Source organism: Spea bombifrons, chromosome 4 (assembly GCF_027358695.1).
Source record: "Spea bombifrons isolate aSpeBom1 chromosome 4, aSpeBom1.2.pri, whole genome shotgun sequence".
In the NCBI taxonomy this organism is placed as follows: Eukaryota; Metazoa; Chordata; class Amphibia; order Anura; family Pelobatidae; genus Spea; species Spea bombifrons.
Window position 1 is genome coordinate 1791163 of NC_071090.1, and position 25472 is coordinate 1816634.

The window sequence follows — 25472 nt, forward strand, 5'->3', positions numbered from 1 at the left end:
GAAATGAAATGGAGACTTTTTAACCTTTTTTTAACGCATTCTTTTGCGTCCTCATGAGCTAAAAAAAAGATTTTCCCTCCCGTCTCTGGAATGGGTTACATTCTGGGGGGGTGAAAAATCCTCTTTTGTAATGCAAAATTCTCTTTGCCCCACACGGAAAAAAACCCACAAGAATTCCTCATTTCATTTGCAAACATATTTTGTTAATTTGACAAAAATGTCCCAATTAAATTCCTATTTAATTCTAAAAATAAATAATTTTTTTTAAAAAAAAATCACTGGCTGAAGACTTTCTTAAGTTACTCAAAGTCGGTTTCCAAAGCAAAACAGGACGAGGCGAAGGTTACTTTATATCGCGCGTTACATCATTCCTCTATAAATATTATACGGAGCATCTCGGCCCCTCCCGCGCTGTCAGCTCCATGAAAATATTACATTAATCGTCTCCTTTTGGGAGTTTTCATAAGGAAAACTGTGAAAATGTTTATTTTTTTTAACATATTTTTAATAATACACTTATTTACATATATATTTGACCTAATTTTTTTAAATATATATTTTAATTCTATAATTGGTCTAGAGAACTAGGTGGTGGGCTGCAGCCCTGGAGCTGCAGCTTCTCCTAAATCTAAATATTTCCAAAAAATTTTTACTACTTTTTTTTTTTTGTTTAAATGAATGTATAGAAATATTTAAGTTATTATGTTTTTTTTCCTAAGGGGACAGATCCACGTTAAGGAAATAGCCTAAAACCATCCATGACACGTGTGATGCGTTAAATACGGCACTTGCGGTTTAATACAGTGTGCGGGAAAAAAAAATGGGTGTTTTTTTTTTTTTTTTACGGAGGAAGCCTGATCTGGAATGAGAAAAAAATATATTGTGGATATTGTGCTGAGCAAGAAAAAAAAAACATGTCATTCTGGTAAATAACAGGATTATTAACCAGTTAATTCTGGAATGTTCCTACTTATTACCCTGATGATGCAACACTTTAGGTATGTTCTATTCTTCCAATAATGGCGAAAGAAGGCAGAAAAATCGGGTTCCACTGCTGTTTTTTGTTTTTTTTTAGATTGTCCGTGCTCGATCCGCGTCGGAACGTCTTGTTTGCTCCATCATTCTTTTTATTGGAGGTTACTTTGCTTTTTTTTTTTTTTAGAAAAAAAAAAGGAGAAAAAAAAGGAAAAAAATCTTCTTAAGCTAGAGACAAAAATATTGCTTACAGAGTTAGAAAGTCCGTCGTCTGACCGTCTTGTCGTTCTCTGGGAACCCTCGGCGGCGGCTCTAACGCCTCCGTCTCCTTGAGTCCTCCTTCAGCGGCAGGGTTTCGCTTGCCTGAGCTGTCGAGCGATTTCACGTGGGTGTTAATCTCCCGGCGTCTTTAGGCACTGCGCTTGTTTCTGAAAGAGAAATCAGAAAAGTCATTAAACTCTCCCCAAAAAAAGCACCAGAACGGGTTTCATTTAAGCGGAAAAAAAGCTTTTTTTCCGGACCTCGAGGAGATGCAAACAAAACGGGTCGAATTTAGCAATAAAGAATCGAGAGGGGGGGGTAAAGATATTGATGCGACAATGTGTGTTATATCGCACCCTCTGGGTACTTTAGAGGTCGTTTGTGTCATTAACCCCTTGTTGTGTTTCTATGGGCGGATGCCAGACCTGATTGGGGGGGGGTCACATCTGGAGGTGGCAACAAATAATAGAATATATATATATAGATAAGAGAAAAGGTTCCATCGCTGGACGCAACGTTCCGAATTCATCGTAAATGTAGAGTGGTTTTATTTTACGCGTTAATTCCGGATTGTTACATTTTTGAAAGAGAAATACGCATCTCGATGTCTTCAACAAGGAGAGTTCTTTGTCTTTTATGCCCTGGAAGGTCTTATTGGCCGCGGGGTAACTAGAATGATGGGTTAACACCGGAGAGGGCGGATTGCCCCATCGGAGTAGAGAACGGTAAGCGGACATGCAATTGCCCCTCCTCTGCACTGGAATTCTACCCCTGATGGTTTTGGGCTCCATCACTCAGAAACTACAACATCAGTCCGACCGTGAAGAGCCTCGAGGTCCTTTGATGTACGAGATACTCAAAACTCAAAAAATGCTAATTCCAACCCCTCTGGGCGGAGAGGCCGGGTTCCAAGAATTCTATCATTTTTGTTTGAAAATATATTTTTTTCCCAAATTTTACAGATTTTGCTCAAAAGACATCCCAACATTGGTCCTTCGGATGTTTTACTTTACTGAGAAGGTGGTAGAAATGGAACAGCCTCCCAGCAGAGGTGGTAGAGGGTAATACAGTGAGGGTATTAAACATGCATGGGATAGACATACGGCTCCTGAATCTAAGACGAGACCAACGACTGATTTAAGGTTTGAGTCTTTACAGCAGGAGAAACGGGCGAATAGACGGGGGCCGGATGAGGCCGATCTGCCGTCCTATTCAAATCAATTTTGAAAATTGATCACCTTTAAAAACTCGAATGACGAGAATAGTAACTATCGAGTCCAAACATTAATTCCTAACTAATGCAATAATCCAGGCCCCTCTCCAGTACTCGCGTCATTTAAATTACTAAAATAAACGAAGGCGAGATGGAACATTAAATCTTAATATAATAATGATATGCCGTTCTCCGCAGAACATCGCGCCGTCGCTACATCAATTATGTCGTTAATTAATTACCTTCTGCCGTGGGGTTCTGTCCCTCAAGCCTGGAGACTGCAAAAACCCAAGAAATAGATCTCAGTTTAACGGCCTGAATACAATGAAAATATTAAATGAAGTTTACTCCGCGAAATAATGGGGATTAATTATCCTGGCGACGCGCGCGGCCGATCTCGACACTCGTCGTGGCAAACTTTTTAATATATTTTGGCAAAATCGTCAATATAAGCAATAGAAAAACGTCTAGTATTTGTAGAAAATGGAAGACTTTGTATCGCTGTCACTGAGCACGGATAGTAACATTACAATAATCCCATATTATATATTATATACTTTCTCCCGTATAACTAATCCCGTCCTTATAACCCGTTATATCCTGTATATTCCTCATATTATATATTATATACTCTCCCCCCGTATAACTAATCCCGTCCTTATAACCCGTTATATCCTGTATATTCCTCATATTATATATTATATACTCTCCGGCCGTATAACTAATCCCGTCCTTATAACCCGTTATATCCTGTATATTCCTCATATTATATATTATATACTCTCCGGCCGTATAACTAATCCCGTCCTTATAACCCGTTATATCCCTGTATATTCCTCATATTATATATTATATACTCTCTGGCCGTATAACTAATCCTGTCCTTATAACCTGTTATATCCTGTATATTCCTCATATTATATATTATATACTCTCCGGCCGTATAACTAATCCCGTCCTTATAACCCGTTATATCCTGTATATTCCTCATATTATATATTATATACTCTCCGGCCATATAACTAATCCCGTCCTTATAACCCGTTATATCCTGTATATTCCTCATATTATATATTATATACTCTCCCCCCGTATAACTAATCCCGTCCTTATAACCCGTTATATCCTGTATATTCCTCATATTATATATTATATACTCTCCCCCCGTATAACTAATCCCGTCCTTATAACCCGTTATATCCTGTATATTCCTCATATTATATATTATATACTCTCCGGCCGTATAACTAATCCCGTCCTTATAACCCGTTATATCCTGTATATTCCTCATATTATATATTATATATTATATACTCTCCGACTGTATAACTAATCCCGTCCTTATAACCCGTTATATCCTGTATATTCCTCATATTATATATTATATACTCTCCCCCCCAGTATAACTAATCCCGTCCTTATAACCCGTTATATCCCTGTATATTCCTCATATTATATATTATATACTCTCCCCCCCGTATAACTAATCCCGTCCTTATAACCCGTTATATCCCTGTATATTCCTCATATTATATATTATATACTCTCCGGCCGTATAACTAATCCCGTCCTTATAACCCGTTATAGCCCTGTATATTCCTCATATTATCTATCATATACTCTCCATCCGTATAACTAATCCCGTCCTTATAACCCGTTATCTCCTGTATATTCCTCATATTATATATTATATACTCTCCAGCCCGTATAACTAATCCCGTCCTTATAACCCATTATATCCTGTATATTCCTCATATTATATATCATATACTCTCCATCCGTATAACTAATCCCGTCCTTATAACCCGTTATCTCCTGTATATTCCTCATATTATATATTATATACTCTCCGGCCGTATAACTAATCCCGTCCTTATAACCCGTTATATCCCTGTATATTCCTCATATTATATATTATACACTCTCCCCCCGTATAACTAATCCCGTCCTTATAACCCGTTATATCCCTGTATATTCCTCATATTATATATTATATACTCTCCCCCCGTATAACTAATCCCGTCCTTATAACCCGTTATATCCTGTATATTCCTCATATTATATATTATATACTCTCCGGCCGTATAACCCCGTCCTTATAACCCGTTATATCCCTGTATATTCCTCATATTATATATTATATACTCTCCGGCTGTATAACTAATCCTGTCCTTATAACCCGTTATATCCCTGTATATTCCTCATATTATATATTATATACTCTCCGGCCGTATAACTAATCCCGTCCTTATAACCCGTTATATCCTGTATATTCCTCATATTATATATTATATACACCCCCCGTATAACTAATCCCGTCCTTATAACCCGTTATATCCCTGTATATTCCTCATATTATATATTATATACTCTCCGGCCGTATAACTAATCCCGTCCTTATAACCCGTTATATCCTGTATATTCCTCATATTATATATTATATACTCTCCCCCCGTATAACTAATCCCGTCCTTATAACCCGTTATATCCTGTATATTCCTCATATTATATATTATATACTCTCCGGCCGTATAACTAATCCCGTCCTTATAACCCGTTATATCCCTGTATATTCCTCATATTATATATTATATACTCTCCCCCCGTATAACTAATCCCATGCTTATAACCCGTTATATCCCTGTATATTCCTCATATTATATATTATATACTCTCCCCCGTATAACTAATCCCGTCCTTATAACCCGTTATATCCCTGTATATTCCTCATATTATATATTATATACTCTCCGGCCTGTATAACTAATCCCGTCCTTATAACCCGTTATATCCCTGTATATTCCTCATATTATATATTATATACTCTCCCCCGTATAACTAATCCCGTCCTTATAACCCGTTATATCCTGTATATTCCTCATATTATATATTATATACTCTCCCCCCGTATAACTAATCCCGTCCTTATAACCCGTTATATCCTGTATATTCCTCATATTATATATTATATACTCTCCGGCCGTATAACTAATCCCGTCCTTATAACCCGTTATATCCTGTATATTCCTCATATTATATATTATATACTCTCCGGCCGTATAACTAATCCCGTCTTTATAACCCGTTATATCCCTGTATATTCCTCATATTATATATTATATACTCTCCCCCGTATAACTAATCCCGTCCTTATAACCCGTTATATCCCTGTATATTCCTCATATTATATATTATATACTCTCCCCCCGTATAACTAATCCCGTCCTTATAACCCGTTATAGCCTGTATATTCCTCATATTATATATTATATACTCTCCCCCCGTATAACTAATCCCATCCTTATAACCCGTTATATCCTGTATATATATCTCATATTATATATTATACACTCTCCCCCCGTATAACTAATCCCATCCTTATAACCCGTTATATCCTGTATATTCCTCATATTATATATTATATACTCTCCCCCCGTATAACTAATCCCGTCCTTATAACCCGTTATATCCTGTATATTCCTCATATTATATATTATATACTCTCCCCCCGTATAACTAATCCCGTCCTTATAACCCGTTATATCCTGTATATTCCTCATATTATATATTATATACTCTCCCCCCGTATAACTAATCCCGTCCTTATAACCCGTTATTATATCCTGTATATTCCTCATATTATATATTATATACTCTCCCCGTATAACTAATCCCGTCCTTATAACCCGTTATATCCCTGTATATTCCTCATATTATATATTATATACTCTCCGGCCCGTATAAAACATCCCATTAAACCGCTGGGGCACAGAGCTCTCCTCTTGGAAGCCACTTCTTTTGCCCCATGAAAGCCGGAACGCTGCCAGCTGGCTCCTCATTCCGGGTCTGCATTATATCATTTACTCTACTCTTATTTTCTTGTTTTTGCTATTTTTTTTCTGAAACAAACACATGAAATATTCTGCCCGTTCCCTCAGCGACCATTAAATATTCTGTTTCATGCGGTGGAAGCCATATGGGGTTAGAGTGAAAAGAAATGCCAGAATACTTATAAAGGTTACATAAGAAAACTCATCTCCAGCCACGGGTATTTTAACCATTTCATAAACCGGCGTTTCCTTGTTTTGATGCATGCGTTATTTAAACTGCTACTTTCTAAATTGTTTTATCTCATTTTGTTCCAATAAACTCCCTTTATCTGCAGACCTGGAGCCGCCATCGCTGCCGTTCATGTGATATTTTGGGTGACTTTCCTGGCTCAATCACCACACTGAGCTGATGCTTTATGGCGATGCAAATGAAGTCCGTTCCTCCATAGACTTTCATTTATCAGAGGGTCCAGCCGAATGAATAAGACTGAGTCATTCTATTGTTCCCCACAGGCAGTATGATAAGGAGTCGGGGGGTTAGTAGATCGGGGGTCAGATAACAGAGCGAGAATCATACAAACGGCTGATATGCAGCTGCCTGAAAACTTTATATTATGGGGCAAAAACTACAACTGGGGTAAAAAAAAAAAGAAACCAGACCAATATTTTTAAATGAATATTCTTTATCTGATACTAGTTATAAAAAAGCAAAGGCTAAATCCAGGAATGCATTTCATTAATAATAATGGGTGTGGCATGACTATAATGGGTGCAATATGGACAAAGTGGGTGGAGTAAATTGAGAAATGGGTGGGGCTACGTGTAAATGATAATGGCTGCAATTACTCTGCTCCAAATAAAAAATCAGGAACACTATATAGAGAAGATAGACTTTAAGCATTTGTCCCCATGCTCGATCCTTTCTATGCTTCCATTTTGTTTTAAAATCAGTCCTTTTCAATTGGCTTCTGCGCACTACAAATTTTTAAGCGGATGGTTTTTCTGGCCTTCTGCCCCCAATGATAGTTACTAGTCTTCTTCCTCCTCCTTTACGTAGATTATATCTCTTTCCCCAATCCGTTTATTTAAATTTTAAAAAGAAGTTTAAAAGCCATTTCTATCCCCAACGTAGGCTATAGATCACGTAAATCGACCCAAATACGGAATCCACGTGTTTTCCGCGACGCCGTTCTCCCAGGAACCATCACGCTTGCTACATTTTAAAAATGTATCACCGTTTGGGCTAAGACGAGGGGCCGGGGGGATTTAGCACTATGTTAATATTATATATATTATATATTATATAAGAAAGTCTGGGAATAAATTTGCCGAATGCTTTAAGAATTGTTCAGCGGAATATTTTTTTTTTCTAAAAAGAATAATAATATGCCCCAGATAATTCCTTGGCAGCTCCCTAGACTTCCTTCCAAGTTAATTATTGCAGATCAAATAGTTTTGTTCCCTTGAAGATTCCTTTAGACAAGTTTTTGCATATAATCCATTATTTGCCAAGAAGCCATTAACATCGTAAACCGAACGGAACGTGTAAATATAAAGCGTAGAAAGACCCACAACCCTCAAAAACGGGAAAAAGATAAAACTGCTTATTTTTTGTTATATAAAAAAAATCTCATTTTTTTTATTTACTAAAATTTACTGATAAATCCACGAAAAATATAAATTGTGTTTTTTAATTATGTAAGTAAAATAAAGTAATAAAGTGAATAAATAATATAAAAAATTCATGATGAATGTTATTTTTTCCTTTTTTATTATTTTTTTCTACTAATATTCAGGCCCTAATAAAATGGCGATTTTATATTAATGCAGTTTTGTGTTTTTTTTTAAAATTTATTTATGGCACATGGTTTTGTAAAAGAAAAAAATTGAATTTAATTTTAATAAATTTAATTTATTTTACATTTTAAATGTCATGCCTTTGTTTTCTAGGTCAGAACGACCCGCATGGAGGATTCTTTTAGAATGGAGTCTCCTTACCAAGCTCTGGACGTCTGGAAGGCCATCAGCGTTGGGCTGACGGCGTCTCCTTTCAGCGTGTGCACGGCGTGCGCGGCCTGCGGCTGGCACGGCTCCTGTCTCGCCGTCTCCCACTCTCTCTGTCTCGGTCTCATCCATTTGCTTTGTATCCCCCACCTGGTCAGGTACAGCTTGCAAAACTCAAAGTTCATTGCGGAATAATACATAAGATCCAGGACCAGTAAGACCAGTACGAAAAATCCATAGATCCAGACGCCAACCAGGGCACTGTAATTACTGTAAAAAAAATAAAAATATACAATGTAACACAAAGCATGTAAAGAAGCAAAATGTAACATTTATAATGACTTATATTATAATATGATATATATGATTATATTTATAATTTATAGTCAAGAAATAGCGATAAAGATTCAGAGTCTCAAATCCCTCCCAATCCACAAAAACAACACAAATACACAAGTGAAGATACTAAAGTGTTTAATGAAACACAACTGCAACTGTATAACAAAACAAAAAAAAACAACATATATTATATATACAGCATAGCATCTAACGCAGATAAACAACATAAACTCAGAAGATCCCGAGAGAGATCAGCGCAGATCTAAATCTTCTTCATCATCGTTGGTTATCACATGCTGGCGTTCTTGGTACAGTAGTGTATGCCCAGGGACCCCACCTACGGGGATTGCCCCCCAGCACCAGGACCCCCATTTTTCTGTCAATACAGCCCGGGCTCCAGTGCAGACCCCCCCCCAATACCTGCCGATCATAAATATACCGTAGGCCGGTGTAGCACGGTGGGTCGCTGTTTTCTTCTGGAAAAGAGGTCCAAGTCCTTTTGCCTACGGCTTATAAAGCCCCTGGGACCCCTGCCCCTTCCTCCAACTCTCCTTCAGCCCCCCAGGGTCAATGTAGCCAATTAACCAGGGGGGGATGTCCTGGCACTGCCTGTCATGTTGTCCTGGGCACCTAAGGTGTATTTACCCCTCTGAAGCCGCCATCTTCACTACATGGTGCTGGGGTATGACATCATAGCCAAACGCTCCGAGAAGCATTCGGCGCAACGTCCGTATGATAAATGGGCCAATTGGAGAGATCAGCAACAGCACACCGGTGGGCCAGATCACCCAAGCGGGGGCCGCCGCTCCGCTGGATACCTCGCTAAATAGAATTCCCGGGAAATAGAACATTCTAAATACAGGATACATTATTACCGCAAATAAAATTAACCATTTCTATCACGCCGCTATCTGGACTATGGAGCCAACATCTGTTATTATGTTACTAGCGCCAGACAACCGACCGGGGCAAAAAGGGTCCCAGAAAACCAGATTTATGGCGCATCAGAAGTGATTTAATCTGTGGAGTCGCGGAAAATCGTTTGTTTGCGAGGATCTGCCAATTAAAAGCGGCGCGTAAAACAAACACGGTTCTGTGTGAATGAAGACTCTCCCCGAATCTTTATTCATCGCCCTGCCTGTGGGATCCCCATCTGCTTCTAGTAAATAACATCTGCTTCTGATGGAGATTTAATTGGAGCCGCGTGAAGCGCCGCCGCAGAACGCCATCGATGCGCTCCGTTCTTCTTTTCATTCCAGTGAAGAAGAAGAAGAATAAATCGAGAGAGGAGGAGGGAAAAATAAATAATAATAATAATAATAATAAACTCCTGGAACGCTGGGAAATTTGGAATAAATTTGTCAACTAAATTTATATGAAAATGCGGCTTTTTTTGTCAGTTGAATGGTTTGACCTATTTTTCGAAATATGTAAATAACCCTTAGGGGGTCTCTCACCAGCCACGTGCCGCCCATAAATTATCCCTGCCGAGAACCCCGAATATACAACTTTTATTTAGAAAGTAACCCAGAACGCGCCGGCAGATCGGCCCCCATCCGGCCCCCGTCTGGTCTCCCGTTTCTCCTGCTGTAAAGACTCAAACCTTAATCAGTCGTTGGTCTCGTCTTAGATTCAGGAGCCGTATGTCTATCCCATGCATGTTTAATCCCCTCACTGTATTACCCTCTACCACCTCTGCTGGGAGGCTGTTCCACTTATGTATCTGATCTTCTACAGTCCCTGATTCTGGGTATTAGACAATGGAAGAGAAGTTCATGGAAAGAATACAATACATTTGCTTCTGTCTGGAGGGGGGCTCTTCTGTGCTCGTTATGGCTTGCCACGGTTTCCATGGCAACGGGCTAATGGATGGATTTTAGAATGTATTCATAAATTGTAATAATTGGATTCAGGAAATGGAAATTAGCTTTATTTCATGCATGTAAAATGTGTGTTATTATTATTCATCTGCATACGAAACAGACATAATCCCCGCGCAGCAGACGGGCGCCTAATGCGTCTTCATGCAAACGGCGTCACACGGGGACCGAATTCTATTATTTACCAAAACAAAATGCAATCGTTAATATCTTCTGACATCAGGGATAGAAAATGTGTTTCATTGAATAGCTTTTTGTTTCAATTAAAAGCAGGGAAAGTATTTTTTTCCCCACCAAAATCACTTCTTTGTAACCCATTTGTAAAATTATTATTTTTATTATATTTTATTAAAAAATCGGCTACAATATTACAACAACATTCAATAATAAGATAATAACATTATGACATAATGCAACCACCCCCACAACATTTCAGTGTCCAAAGCAGGAAGTCTGGGTTGGGGGTGTGGCAAGAGGTGGGGAAGGGCAGAGTTGGGTGGGTGGAGTTAGTCCTAAGAGTGGGCGGGGCGGGAGGCATGGCTTTGTGAAGCTAGTGCCACATGATGGCCATATGGGAGCTGCAGTAGCGCCAACCTCCAGGGATGGGCGGCCTGAGGGGCAGGTGGAGCAATTGCCTCTTGGGCCAGTCCAAAAAAAAATGTTGGTCCTAACTGGACCGGCCCTTTGTAAACAATTTTGGACCAGCATAGGGAGTCCGTTGCGCAACAAGTGTGCCGGTAATCAGAGAAAAGGCTGCCAGTGAGTTAAGGGGGGTGCAAGAAGGAGGAAGTGAGTGATTGGGTAAGGGAGGGAGTATGTATGAATATATGTATAAATGTGTGTAAATGAGTAAGTGTATGTGAGCATGAATGTGTGTGTGTAAGCATATGTGTGTTATGAATTAGGTGTATGTTTTTGCGTGTTACCATGGGTGTTTAGGTGTAAGTGCTTGCGTGTTAACATAGGTGTGTAGGTGTAAGTGTTTGTGTGTCAGCATAAATGTGTACGTGTGAGCATGAATGTGTACGTGTGAGCATGAATGTGTACGTGTAAGTGTAAGTTTGTTGTTGTAAGTATGTGTTGTAAGCATGTGTATGTGTGTTATCGTCAGTGTTTCACTGTGAGTACATATGTGTGCCAGTGCATATTTTAGGGCAGCAAGGAGCTGATGGTGCCACTTGGCTTTATTTGCCCCCTGGCACAGAAGGTGCCAGCCCTCCCTGCACAACTCCACTGAATTTTTAACTCTTCCTTGCCAGTCAGGAGACATCGGAGGATCCCTGAACAGGCCCATAAATCCGGCTACCTGCTAAAGTGGGACACTGTCTGAAAATCAGGACTGTCCTATGAAAATGGATTATTGGGCGGTATGATAATGGTACAGAACGAGGGCTCTGGGCTGCCGTGTCCGTCGGATCGGAAGGTACTTACTTATGCATGTATCCGTCCGCGCCCAACGTGAGGTTCATCTGCATAACATTCTGGAACTCGGTCTCGTTGCAGCAGTATTTGAATACCGTGTTGTTATGGTGACAGCACAGGATGTACGATTTATTGTCGGAAAGGCGCGGGCAGTGGAAACCGAAGTGGTAGCGGCCTTTGTGATCTGTGTATGGTTCGCAAACCCGAAAATGTCCAGAAGAGGCTGAAAGGGGAGGGGGGGAAAAAGCAGAATTTATTTATGATTTATTAAAAAAATTGTATTTTTATAGATTATGGTCGTTTTTTACACTGCATCATATTAACAGTTGAACATAAATATAATAGAATAATAAATATTACATAAAATGTAAAAATAGTGTTTCCTAATTATTTGCATTTTTTCAAAAACATAGATATTTTATATCCATAGCTGGCAACTCTCATGGAGTTTTTGCCCCAATCTCAGCGTGAAGGGGCCGATTTTCTTGGTTACGCAGTCTGGCGCCGACTCCTTCTTCTTCTCCCCCCATGATATATTTGATTCTGGTTGGATAAAGTAACGGCATTGGATTTATTGAAGGTTACATTGTGTCGCTCCTCTGATGAGCTTCTAACGTGGCAGTGGAAGGACAGCTTATCCGTGCCTGGATCTGCATTGTGAATGGATACGTCGGAGCGGAGAGGTTCTGTTGTCTGTCGCCGGATCTGTAACGTCTCTCCTTGCGGAGTAAGACAGGCGGCCGTTATGATTAATGAGCCGTATTGTGAAGCGTTAAACGACTGACCTTCGTCACCCATTAGTAGGATATTAAAGTAACGACCTCATCCAAAGCAGCCTTGGAGAGAAGCCAATGACGCAGCCGCATGGCTTTTCAATGATCATCAAGGCTATTATTTTTGGGGTGAAAAGGAGAGAAAGTGAAAAATAAACAGAGAATCCGATCGTTTATTTCCAACGGATACTTTTTTCTTAAAGAGACCTTTTTCTAAGGTTAACTTTTCACTAAAAAAACTAAAAAAACCCACCTGTTCAACTGAGCTAAGAACCTGCCCTCCTAATACCCTCGACCTGCATCCCGAAAATACCCCGCGTCCTCCTCACCCTCAGGATCTCCGGCCACCACCTTCATTCCTGTTTCATTCCTCCTAATAGATTGTAAGCTCCTAGGAGCAGGGTCCTCTTCTCCTTCTGTAGCAGTAAGTGTTACCGGGATACATTGTATTGTCAGTTATTATGTTATTGTTCATTTTGCGCTGTCCCCTACTGTAACAGCGCTACGGAATCTGCTGGCGCTATCTCAACATCAAAGTTTTGTTTGATCACAGAACCCCGGATCGTATTCGTTTTACTCTGGAATGAAAGAAAATGAGTTTCTGAGCACTTTGGGAAAAGAAAACCTTTGAAAACAGCCTGTTTCTGAAAATATCCTGGCAAGACTGCTTTTTTTTCATCTGATATCCAAATGGGGAAAGAATGAAGCCGACAGACGCAGAATTAATTTTACAGAACAGAAAGCAGGCGATTTATTTGATTTTAATTATAGCCCAGCCAATTGCACACGTTGGAGACAACGGAGACCTGGTTTTATCCCAATAAACTCCCTTTATCTGCAGACCTGGAGCCGCCGTCGCTGTCAGTCATGTGATATTTGGGGTGACTTTCCCGGCTCAAACACCACACTGAGCTGACGCTTTATGGCAATGCTAATGAAGTCCGTTCCTCCATAGACTTTCATTAGTCAGAGAGTCCGACTGGGTGATTAAGACTGAGCCATTCTTTTGTTTTCCACAGTAAGCTGATGCTTTCTGCAAATGCGAATTAGAGATACTAACTGAGGGTGAAGGCCATGGACATTTAAGCTCCGGAGCAGTGAATTGGGTCCCTGTAGTAATAAAATATACAGGTGGGACCATGATGACGCTGACCACCATTAACGTTCTCCTTTTTTAACTCTTTGTATGACTCCCTTGACCTTCCCTTGACCTTCCAAGAGCTTGGAGATGGGAGATCATTTTAACATCTGACGTGTCTCATAAAGGGGTCAGCGGGATCAATAAGCGACTACAGGTCGGGGTCATCAGGTAAGAAAACCCTCCAGAGTCCCAAAGAGACCAGAAGAGGTCCTTTCAGTTACTAAAGGAAATGGGTCATGTTTGCTGTAACAAAGCCCGCTTTATTAAACCGTCCGTTTCTGTCATTTCCTGAAATTCACCAAATAACTCAATATTGTGGAAACGTCCCCTCTCTGTGTAGCGTGGCGTCCCATTTACCTTTTGAAGACATCACTAAGAATAGTAAGATCAGGATATTCAGGGGTTGGTTCGCCCAGCCAGTCATCTTTTGGTCACATCCGTCCATTAGAGAATTACCTGAAAAAAAACACAAAACGGCATGGTTTGGGTTGAAATTTGACCGATTCTGGTTTGACACAAAATCTCGTCGGTGAAAAAATTCAGAAAAATATATATAACTTCCTGGTGCCTTTCACATGACAAATTGGAATTTCGAGACAGTTGGGAGGTATGCTTAGAAGACTCTGCTGCTCTTCTACCTTAACGCCTATCTAGCAGGTGATTCCAGATCTACAAATCGTGGAATCTACAGCTGGACATTTTATTATAAAAGTAATTATTCCTTTAATAGCCGATATAGAGAACATAAACTAAAAATAATAAAATAAATAAATATAATAATATAATAAATATATAATAAAATTATAAACTGTAATTGTCAATATATATATATTTATATTAAAATACCCCTTGCTGTTAAATAGTCTTTTTTTTTTCTAGTATTGGCTCTTGGTATTTTATCTACTTGATTATGGAAGCCAACATCTGTTTCTAGTAAAAAAATAAAAATAAAAAAAGAAAATAAAATAAAGAATCGAAATCAAGAATTCCATTAAACAAAATTAGAATTCTGTTTACGTTGGAAGGAAAAATGATATTCTTTTGATTTTGTTCTCTCAAGTCTCCTCCTGGATATTCCATCAATCAGCCGGCTTGGAAGGAATTACCCTCCTGCGTCTCCCGAGTATATCAGATCGGCATTTCTTATTCTGCAGACAAGGTGGGGACGTAAAAGCCGGAGAAAATTCTAAATACGCGTTTTGCGTTACAAACCTCGGTTAAGGTTCATGCGCGGGGTTCCATCAATCAAATGATTTGTTTCCAGTCGAAAATGTTTGATGGTTACATTGGTACCTGAGCTTCCTCGGTGGACGATGGATGGGATAACCAGGACCACATTTCATATTCCTGAAGTCAGGTTTTTTTTTTCTAAATTTTACTCATTTTAACCATATTCAGCCCGGTTTATATTAAACTACACAATTATTGGAGTAATAATCAGCAAGAATCAACTTCCTGTTCCCCGGGTCTGGTATCACCAGTTAGAAGTTATTCTAGAAGTATGACATCACCAATCATATCAAACTTCCTGTTCTCCGGTTCTGATATCACCAATTACAGCCAACTTCCCGTTCTACAAATCCGATTTCACCAATTAGAACCAACCTCCTGCACTAGAACTTTGGGCTCACCAATAAGAACCTACTTCCTATTCCACAAGTCTGGTACCACCAAACACTCTACTAGCCTGGTATTGCCAATTTGAACAAACATCGAACTTCCTGTTATCCGTGTCTGGTATGACCAATTAGAGCCAACTTCCTGTTCTACAAATCCGATGTCACCAATTAAAATCAACTCTCTGCTCTAGAAGTCTGTGGCCACCAATTAGAACAATCGTCTTGCTCTAGAAGTCTAGTATTACCAATCACATCGAACATTCTGTTCCCCAGGCCTGTTATGACCAATTAGAAACAACTTCCTGCTCTCAAACATTGGTGATCACCAATTAAAAACAACTTCCTGCTCTAGAAGACTGGTTTAACCAATCAGAACCAAGTATTCTGTGTGTAGGGATTAGGGATATCCTTAAGATTACAGGTAGGACATTCTATCGGCCGTCCATCACCCTATTACCTTCTACCACATATATAATACATGCTCCCCGTATCCGCCATGATTTTATATTCGGACAAATTCTTCGATTTGAATGTTTTCCTTGTTTGTTTTATCACTTCTGGTATACGGAGACGTCACTCACCCCGGTTATAAACTACAAAGGGTGCCGTTATAATGCGCATACTCAGATTATTAGTCATTTTTCTTGGAATATTGGAGTAAACAGAAATAACGCTAATTTTAATACTCAACATCAAACAGTTTAGTTAAAAACAACTATATTTAGCTTAAAATCCGTAATCAGACTTTTTTTTACTGTCTCTGAGTGAGAGAGGAGCAGTTTGCCAGATACCATTAGAAACATAGCCTCTGCCGGCAGATCGGCCCCCGTCGGCCCCCGGCCAGACCTTAATCAGTCGTCAGGAGCCGTATGCCTTAGTGTGTTAGCTTCTACCACTTCTGCCGGGAGGCCGAAGTACGAAGTTTGAAAAATGATCTTATTACCAAAACAAGAAAAAGGAATGATGTCATTAGCCGGAAAATTCTATTAGTCACCATGGTGATAAGACCCTATAGGGTTTGGCTATAAGCGATGATTAGCCCCGGTGACTTAAATAAATGGGAAAGAAAAGTCCCTACTGGGAAAAGCTGTTAATTCTAAAGGGATTGAAGGTCACTTTTAACATTTTAATAAAAAAAGAAATCCACATCCCGCTAATTGCTATTACGGATCGATCGGCACCTTCTTTATGGCCCGGGCACCTACTCCGCGTGGGGGGGGGATCAATAATACATTATTCTGAGGCACCGGCTTCCATTTCTAGGAATTCATTTAAACCCACGGAGAAATCCATTAGCTGGGGGGCTCAGATTGTTGGAAGTCGAGCGTAAGACTAATCCTTTTTGAATTGTTGCCCCGTTGAGCGTTATTAGTTACAGGTTCACCCAAAAGAAAATCTGGGAAGAAAACTGAAAATTGTTGTATACGATAATTTTACAGGAATTTTCTAGATTTTGCACATAAAGGTTTCTGTGGCGCAACGTGGCAAGTGATTCTTGTATGTTTTAGCCACATTGTTTATAACGGACACGCGTCTCCCATACAGGCGACTTGTAGATATATCGATTTTTTTTAATATAATGGAAGGAGCTTCTACTTTACTGAGAGAGTGGTAGGTAAGTGGAACAGCCTCCCAGCAGAGGTGGTAGAGGGTAATACAGTGAGGGTATTAAACATGCATGGGATAGACATACGGCTCCTGAATCTAAGACGAGACCAACGACTGATTAAGGTTTGAGTCGTTACAGCAGGAGAAACGGGCGACTAGACGGGGGGCCGAATGGGGCCGATCTGCCGGAAGGTTCTGGGTATCGTGCAGAAACAACCTTGGATCTGATAATCGTTTAATTAGCTTCTTAATTACACTGATATCATCTAATAACATTATGTGTTCTAGCCGCCAATCACGTTCTTCATTCATCATTTTCTAATTATGTTAAAATGATTTCTGGTGGGGGCCGCGGCTTCTCTTAACAGACTTTGGAACCAGAAATAAAACAGGATTTTTTTCCCCTGTTCCGCACCTCTGCCCTTACTTTTGGGCGCTGGGTTATGACATCATACATATACTTTTAAATGAAGCGCGGCCTAGAAGGAAACTATGGAGGACGGTGCCTTCTATCGTGCTAATCACTGATCTCCATATCTTTCTGGCTCCGCCCTTGCCGGTGGCCCCTGCTGATGTCGCGGGAAACACCTCATTTTTGGAAAGGAAGTGGGCGGGGATGGGGGCGTGTCACACCGCCGCTCCGGCGACCTGGAGCCCCCCCCCGTAGTGACCTGGAAAATCTCACTTTTAATGGGTAATTGAGTCTGAGGGTCCCTTAAAAAATTATTCAGTGCCCATTTCATCTATTTAATTATATTTAGTAAAACACAAAGGTTAAACTTTTGACCCGTTCCTTGTACACCAATGGGAAATAAAATTCATGATACGCATGCGCCGTCCTGGCCAAAGCCTCGTATCTCCCCGGAGCCAAAGGAACGCCAGAATCCCCCATTCCCTTAATTACTGATACCAGACCCCCCCCCGGGGTGCACCCGGCTTTGGTTTAAATGGAAACAGTTAATCCAGATACCAATTTGCAATGATTTATAGACCTCCACCGCCTGCCGAGGGGCTGAGAATTATTCCAATCTTCTCAATTCCTTAAGAAAAGCGCCTCTCGACGTGGACGGTAATCAGATTGCGGAGATGATAGAAGATCCCATATGGGTTACTGGGAACCGCACCGGGGAGACCACGGCAAGCAAACATACCGAGGATTATACTAATAGCATCTTCTAAAGAGGATCTTCCAGCAAGTGCTTTATTCCCCGCATCAGATAAAAATATCTTATATTACTGTATTTTTTTCGCATTTTTTTTGCCCTTCCAATCACAATCTTTCCTTAGTTCTGGGGAGAGTTGAATATAATTTAAATTTACTCTTCTCAATCGCTCGAGAGTCCCAGCAAAGTCTTTTGTCTTTTCCCAGCAGTGCCCGGTTTCCTCGAAATACACATTATCATAAACTGAAACATAATCTTTTTTATGAAGATTTTTCTCATTTTTAACTAATTCGTAACATATTTGACCCTAGAATTCCATCCGTTTATTAACCCCTGCCCGCAGTACTGACTGGTATCTGGTGTATTCTTATTACCGTCATACATTAGGGTTCAATGTCTGATTTAGGAAAAAGGCAATTTTGGGCCAAATTTTCCGAAGTTTGGGAATTTGAAAAGAAAATTTTTTTTCCCGCTAGCGTCTTCAATGTTACATAATAACGCCAGATGAGGAAACATCGGAAAGGACTTCAAAACGACAGAAGGTATAAAGAAAAGGTTCGCACTCCGAATCCCACCAGCTGTCGGCGCATTCAGTAGCTTATTAAGTAACGCGGAATCGACAGCTTGTTGGGCTTAGGAACGGGAATGGCGGCCAGATACGATCGCCTCGTCTGCGTGTATCCTGCGCATCACACGTATGTAACACGCGAGAGAATATCGGGGGAGAATTCTCATGTGGTCCCAATTCATACAATGAAACGTCACGGCTACTTCGTAAGGGGAAGGCTCACTTCTCTATATGATGAGCTTGTAGGGAAGGACAGAAGGGGTTAATTATATGCCACAACCCCCCAAAAAACTTATTCTAGGGGAGTCAGTAGAGAATTTCCAGCTCATTCATGGAGGGGGGGGTTATTGCCATCAATCATTTGACTTTGTAAAGCGAAGACCCCCGAAACTTATAAATACTGTTAGCCCAATAAAAAGGAATTCCACGATTCTGCAACATTCTGTTACTTTGTATATATATAGAATTCGCATTTTAAATGAATTCTTCACATTTCCGTTCTGTACGTTTCTAGGAACTGTTTAATATTCAATGTCCTCTCCCAGATTTGGCGCTCGAAGGCCATCAGTTTGTGGGATTCCCGGCACGGCGCGCATGCATTCATTCACATGCTGGAAAGTGGGTTATTCGGACGGCCGGGGGGCGTTCAGCGCAACAGAGAGAACAAAGTGGTTCTAATGAACAAAGGAGCTTCTACCCGGGGCAATAAAACATCAACGGCCATCAAAATTCAGCCTTGACAGCTCTATTAAACAGGGCAGTGCGGGGTTAAATACGATCTTCCACCTTCTTTTATTCCCTAATATCAGATTAAAAATATGTTTTCTTTTTTTACCCCAGTTGTAGTTTTTGCCCCCATAATATAATGTTTTCAGGCAGCTGCATATCAGCCGTTTGTTTGATTCTCGCTCTGTTATCTGACCCCCGATCTACTAAACCCCCGACTCCTTATCATACTGCCTGTGGGGAGCAATAGAATGCCTCGGTCTTAATCACCCAGCCGGACTCTCTGACTAATGAAAGTCTATGGAGGAAGGGACTTCATTAGCATCGCCATAAAGCATCAGCTCAGTGTGGTGTTTGAGCCGGGAAAGTCACCCAAAATATCACATGACTGACAGCACCGGCGGCCCCCAGGTCTGCAGGTAAAGGGATGTCATTAAATTGAAGGAGGTGTAACCAGTTGGTTTTGGGGGCTGAATGCAGAATCAACTCCTTCTGACCTCAGCTTTTAACGCTTCTTCCTTATTACCCCCGGAAGACATCATTTTTATACGCATTTCAGCTTCATAACTTAGGATCAGACAAGGAAAGAAAAATCAATAAAGTCCTGAAAGCCTTCGGTTATTATTACACCAATTTCATACTTTATTACAGGTTGTTAAAATGTATCACAGTCCGCCGCACATCTCTTCCATCAATCTGAACGCGACCGAGCCGAGGAGGAATCTGTGACCTCACAAACACTGAACTCATCCGAACGAGACCTCCGATCGCGCCCCGGCCGCCGGCCGCCAATATCTATCGGAAATATATCGCTTTATAACCGAACACTGAATGTTCATAGAAGCTCACTCCCCGTTATTGTAAATGGAACGACTTCGCAGCACGAGCAAATTGGGTTAAAATGGTATGAAGGTGTCTCCTTTAAACAGTGATGTCATTATGGGGCGGGGCCTGATCATGATGTCATATGGACATTCGCTCGCTCTTATATCCCCCAAAGCTGCTGCCCACTGGGTCAATTAATCCCTAGTGAAGTGGCCCCGAGACTGTTACCCCCTTGGAGCTGCTGCCTGAGGGCAAGATGACCAAGGTCAACCCCACTTCCTTTAAACATAGGTAATATAACTAGTTTTACTTTCTTTAGGATGATGTCATATGTTTAACCCTTGCATTGCTATTACATTTCTTGCAAAATTTATTTTTAACGTTAGCTGATTGGGGGCCCGAGCAAAACAAACAATGGCGGCATTCAGACGGAGTGACGGGCCAGTCAGGAATAACGAGGCAGGGGTTGCGAGGCACGCATGGTCTGAGCTCGCCTTCTGTCATCCGCAGCTGGAACGCACAACGCGTTTGGCCCGCGTACAAAACGGGAATAAAAGGAGAGATTCAGTGTTGGGAAGAGAAGCCACGAGCGGAGATGAATAGAGATAACTCTACGTAAATACTACAGACAGAATCCCCTGACGAGGGTCAGTGAAAATGGTAAGCGGTCAATGGATATTGCCCAGGACCGGGCTGCCGATGATGAGACCGAGCATTTCCACCCACTGCAGCACCAGATCTGCATACCTGGCGGCCACACCCACTATCCGCCCCTTTGTACTCATGGTCAACCTTTATACGCGGATAGCCCCGCCCTTATCATAGTTGTGCCCTTTTCCTAATAGGGCAATCAGGCACCTGGTCATGCCGCCCCTGGAACTGCCACCCTTGGCCTAGTGGACCTAGGCGAGAATACACCCCTCCTCTGACCCCCTCCCAACCAAGAGGGGTCTGGGCTGTTGTGCGGACACCTGAAATGCTGGGGAAAAGGGCAATGTTACCACTACTAAATAATTACAAATTATTACGCTATTGTCCTTATTACAGTGTTCTCTGCCGCAGATTTACACCGTAGCCGGTTATTACCCCGCGGCTTGGAAATGATAGATGATTGAAATCTTCTTCAGACGTCTGTTCTCAGCGAAGAATAACGAGGCGATTATCTCACGTCGGAATCTGACCTAACTGCCCCGGTACCATCACCTGCGCCAGCATCTCAAATAGCAAGAGAGGGCTTTTAGCTTGGGGGTGTGGTTGGGGGTGTGGCTGTGGGTGGGGCTTTACATTCCCCACGTAGTTTCTCAGATTAACCCTTACTATTAGATTGCTCCACCCCTTGGGTGAAACCTGATTGGCTGTAAAAGGTGGAGCGAGGAGAACGTGAGAAATAAACAATACAATTACAAATAAGTAATATTTAGCGGAAATAGGTTATATTTTGGGACTGTAGCTGAAAATTGTAGAAATGGATAAATTTGCCAAAAATTTAAAAAAACACTAAAATGTAAGAATTTCTGGGATGGAAGAGTATCTGCTGCTACCTGCGCAGGTGCAACGGAATTTCAGGTTTAATTACATTTTAAAATTTGGAGTGTAAGCGATTTGTAACCATCTGAGAAACGTGGAGGCCACCAATGAACTAATCAATGATGTTGCCATGGAAACGTTTAGCATTGATCAACTTATCTCAACACCACTTAATCAGAACATCAATAATAAATATTGATTTGCAATTAGGCGTTTCTGCCGGTGTGCGGCGCGGTTTTACCGGCGGGCGCCTTCTCGTTCCCGTCTCTGAGATCATTCATCTTAAACCATACCCCCCAACAATCCTGGTTTTCATGGTACAGTCCCGGGTAGCTGCCCCAGTGTCCCGTGACCGGCCCCCGACTACGTTACAACTGCCACATGGCTCAGTTCCTGAAAGGCGTGTGAGTGGCCACACCCCAACCCCGCCCACTCTTGGCACAGGTCCCTTCTCTCCCCGCCTTTTGCCACGCCCCCTCCCAACGTTTTTTTAAAGATATTTGGGTTAAAAATAAGGGACTATGTAGGGAGCCTGGTGGCAGTCAGTGGCAGAGCCAGCTTTATCTGATAAAGACCATGAACAAAAAGAAGTTGAGACGGCTGCTCCCGTGTCTCTAATACATGTTTGTGAATTATTTTAAGATCGGTACCTCTTTAACATAAAACCCAGAACCTGCCGGCAGATCGGCCCCATCCGGCCCCCGTCTAGTCGCCCGTTTCTCCCGCTGTAAAGACTCAAACCTTAATCAGTCGTTGGTCTCGTCTTAGATTCAGGAGCCGTATGTCTATCCCATGCATGGTTAATCCCCCTCACTGTATTACCCTCTACCACCTCTGCTGGGAGGCTGTTCCACTTATCTACCACCCTCTCCGTAAAGTAAAACTTCCTTCCGTTCCATGGAATACTTTGTTTCATTGCTATGTGGGGGATGTTGGTTATTAGATGTTTCTTTATAAAGAGTCTCTGGTGATGGGTAACGCTCTGCTCGGGATTCCGCGTTTGATTCTTCACAGGAGAAATCTGCAAAAGTTCCGCCTGAAAACAAAACAGACCCCGGCCAGGAGCTCCGGACTACAATCCCAACACTCCCAGCCGAATAAAGTCCCTCCAATAACAAACAAAACCAGCGGAACAGGAATATCAGCCGCAAACGTAACAACTTCAAGGATTGCCCATAAAAACGCAAGAACTGACACTCTAACTGCTGTGGATAACAATTCCTATCATCCCCAGCCATCTGGAAGCTCGACCAAATGGGCAACTTCCACTCTTATAATGCCCCGCTCTTACGTAATAGCTGCCCCCCCCAGCTTTTGGGGAGCACCCATTCCTGGATGAGTGTATTGGGAGTGGCAGTCCACGGCGGCTGATGATAGGCAGGGGTTTGTTTAGTGAAAGTTGCCCCAAAGAGCTTTCCCCCGGTAGCCGGAGAGCCCATAGCGGTGCTGAGTACCCCCGCGGAGCGCAGTGCAGGCTGAATCCCCGCTGGATCTCTATAGGAAGATCTAATCATGCGTTACAGATATGATCTTACAATGTATATCACATGTGCAAGCTGTGCAGGGCGCCTTACTGTATGTAATACGCGCAGACCAACATATGATGTTCTGTATGTCATGTATGTGCACTGTATGTATTGTATGAATAACGCACACGTGTGTTTCTATGCTATGTATTTTTGTGTGCATTCCCTTAGCATGTGATGTGATATGTGCTAAATGTGTATATTCCACACCATGGGCTATAATGTCTGCCGTGTATGACATGTTATGTTTAATGTATGTTCTGTGGGCATCCTACACTCTGGAATGTTCCATATGTGCATTCAACATGCATGTAACGTGTTGTGCTCTACATATATTGCATGTGTCATTTACCATGATGTAATGTCCTGTGTGTTGTATGAGTGTGGATTCTATACCATGGAACACTCCTTGTATATATTCCATAACACGTGAAGTTCTTTGTATGTTTATCTGTTGTTACAATGTAACATGCTCTGCATTCTGTTTGTAAACATTCTATAGCATGGGACGTTATGTGTGCGCTGCGTGTTTATACAATGTAACATTCGCTGTGTTCTGTGGGGATTCTATACTGTGTCCTCCTATGTATGCTGTTGCGTGTGTATTCCGGAACACGTATGCATCAATCCCATGTGATTTTCTGTGGATATTAATAGTTTTTTATAATCCTACTTTTCAGAAGATTGATTACAGGCTGCCTGTCCATAGTGTTTAGGATTAGATTGTCAGCCTGGTGGCTCAGGGCACAGATTCCATGGAGGGTCTGCTAATCCTGACCGTGATGGGCACAGGTACCCTGGGTATGCACCACACCTGGGGAACAAAGGGTTAACTGTTAAGCCCCCTGAGTGTGGGGCGACTCCACTCCCTGCTGACATCTCATCCACCCTGGCAGCAGATTAACCCCCCCAAACACACACACTGAGTGCCTCCTGTTGACCAGCATGCGCCCTGAGTGGGCACTCACCTTGGATCTGAGGGGGCTTCTCTTCCTGGACCCTGAGCGGCTTTGTGAAGACATCGTCACCCACACCAAATATTCCCCGAAAAGGATCTGAAACCAAACCATAGCAGGGGGCAGAGTCCTTCCTTCTTATCCCCAGAGGGTCCGGTGCGAGGGGGGTCCAGGGGGTCTCAGGCAGGACCTGTCATCCCAGAGGGGGCTTTGGTGGGCAGATTGTGCAAGGTGGCCAGGTCCTGGGGGCAGCAGTCACCTCCCCAACTCCCAGTCCCTGCTGTCTCCAAATTCTCTCTCTCCGCCAGCACTTTCTCTAGTAAGATAACACACCTCCACAGATGCCTCTCCCCTCTCCTCCTCACACTCCTCCTATCCCTCTCTCTCTACTTGGTCTCCACTCCTCTATCACTCCATCCTCTCTCCCCCGCTTCCTCTCTCTCTCCCCCTTCCTCTCTCTCTCTCTCTCTCTCGCTCTCTCTCTCTCTCTTCCTCTCTCTCTCTCTCTCTCTCTCCCCCTTCCTCTCTCTCTCTCTCTCTCTCTCCCGCTCGCTCTCTCTCTCTCTCTCCCGCTCGCTCTCTCTCTCTCTCTCTCTCTCTCTCTCTCTCTCTCTCTCCCCCTCCCTCTCCTTCCTGTCTGTCTCTTTTCCTTGACTCCAGATCCCTGGCTGTCTTCCAGGAGTTGGATCTGAGAGAGGTCGGACTCTGAGTAATGTGCGGCTTCTCAGCATGAGGAGCGGAGGGCAATTGTTTAGAAGACTCCCCCCCTCCAAACCCAGCTCCCCTTTCCAGGCTGCGGGGGGGGGGGAGGCTTTATTATCTAAGCATGCTCTTCTTCTACGTCTCTCAGGTGGAGCCGCAAATTCACCCAAAAACTATTTTTTCTTATTAAATCTGACATATTTTCATGACTTTTACCCCCGCCTCGGGCGGTGAGTCTGGGAAGCTCCAGGGTAGCGGATTATCCATAATAATCCTAGGTGTCTGTCTGTCTGTCTAACCTTTCTGCCTTCCCTGTACGGGGTTAAAAATCCTGCCGTCACCTTCACGGAGAAGAACAAAAATTTTTAAAAAAAAATAAATTTGACTCCAGAAACGTCATATTTGGAGAAAGAA

General features: G+C 42.0%; 1 protein-coding gene across 2 annotated transcripts; it reads right to left on the reverse strand.

Moving 5' to 3' along the window:
- Positions 1-675: 675 nt before the first annotated feature.
- On the reverse strand, positions 676-24477 carry SHISAL1 (shisa like 1). Of its 2 annotated transcripts, none has more exons than XM_053462730.1 (5): positions 24369-24472; positions 14196-14294; positions 11934-12147; positions 8278-8553; positions 676-1403 (listed from the first exon to the last, which is right to left on the reverse strand). In XM_053462730.1, coding segments are annotated over exons 2-5 (579 nt in total). In that variant the 5' UTR covers positions 14284-14294; positions 24369-24472; the 3' UTR covers positions 676-1402. The 2 variants fall into 2 exon arrangements, with proteins under 2 accessions (XP_053318705.1, XP_053318704.1); XM_053462729.1 differs by lacking the exon at positions 676-1403 and adding an exon at positions 2692-2727 and having other exon boundaries at positions 24369-24477.
- Positions 24478-25472: the final 995 nt, after the last annotated feature.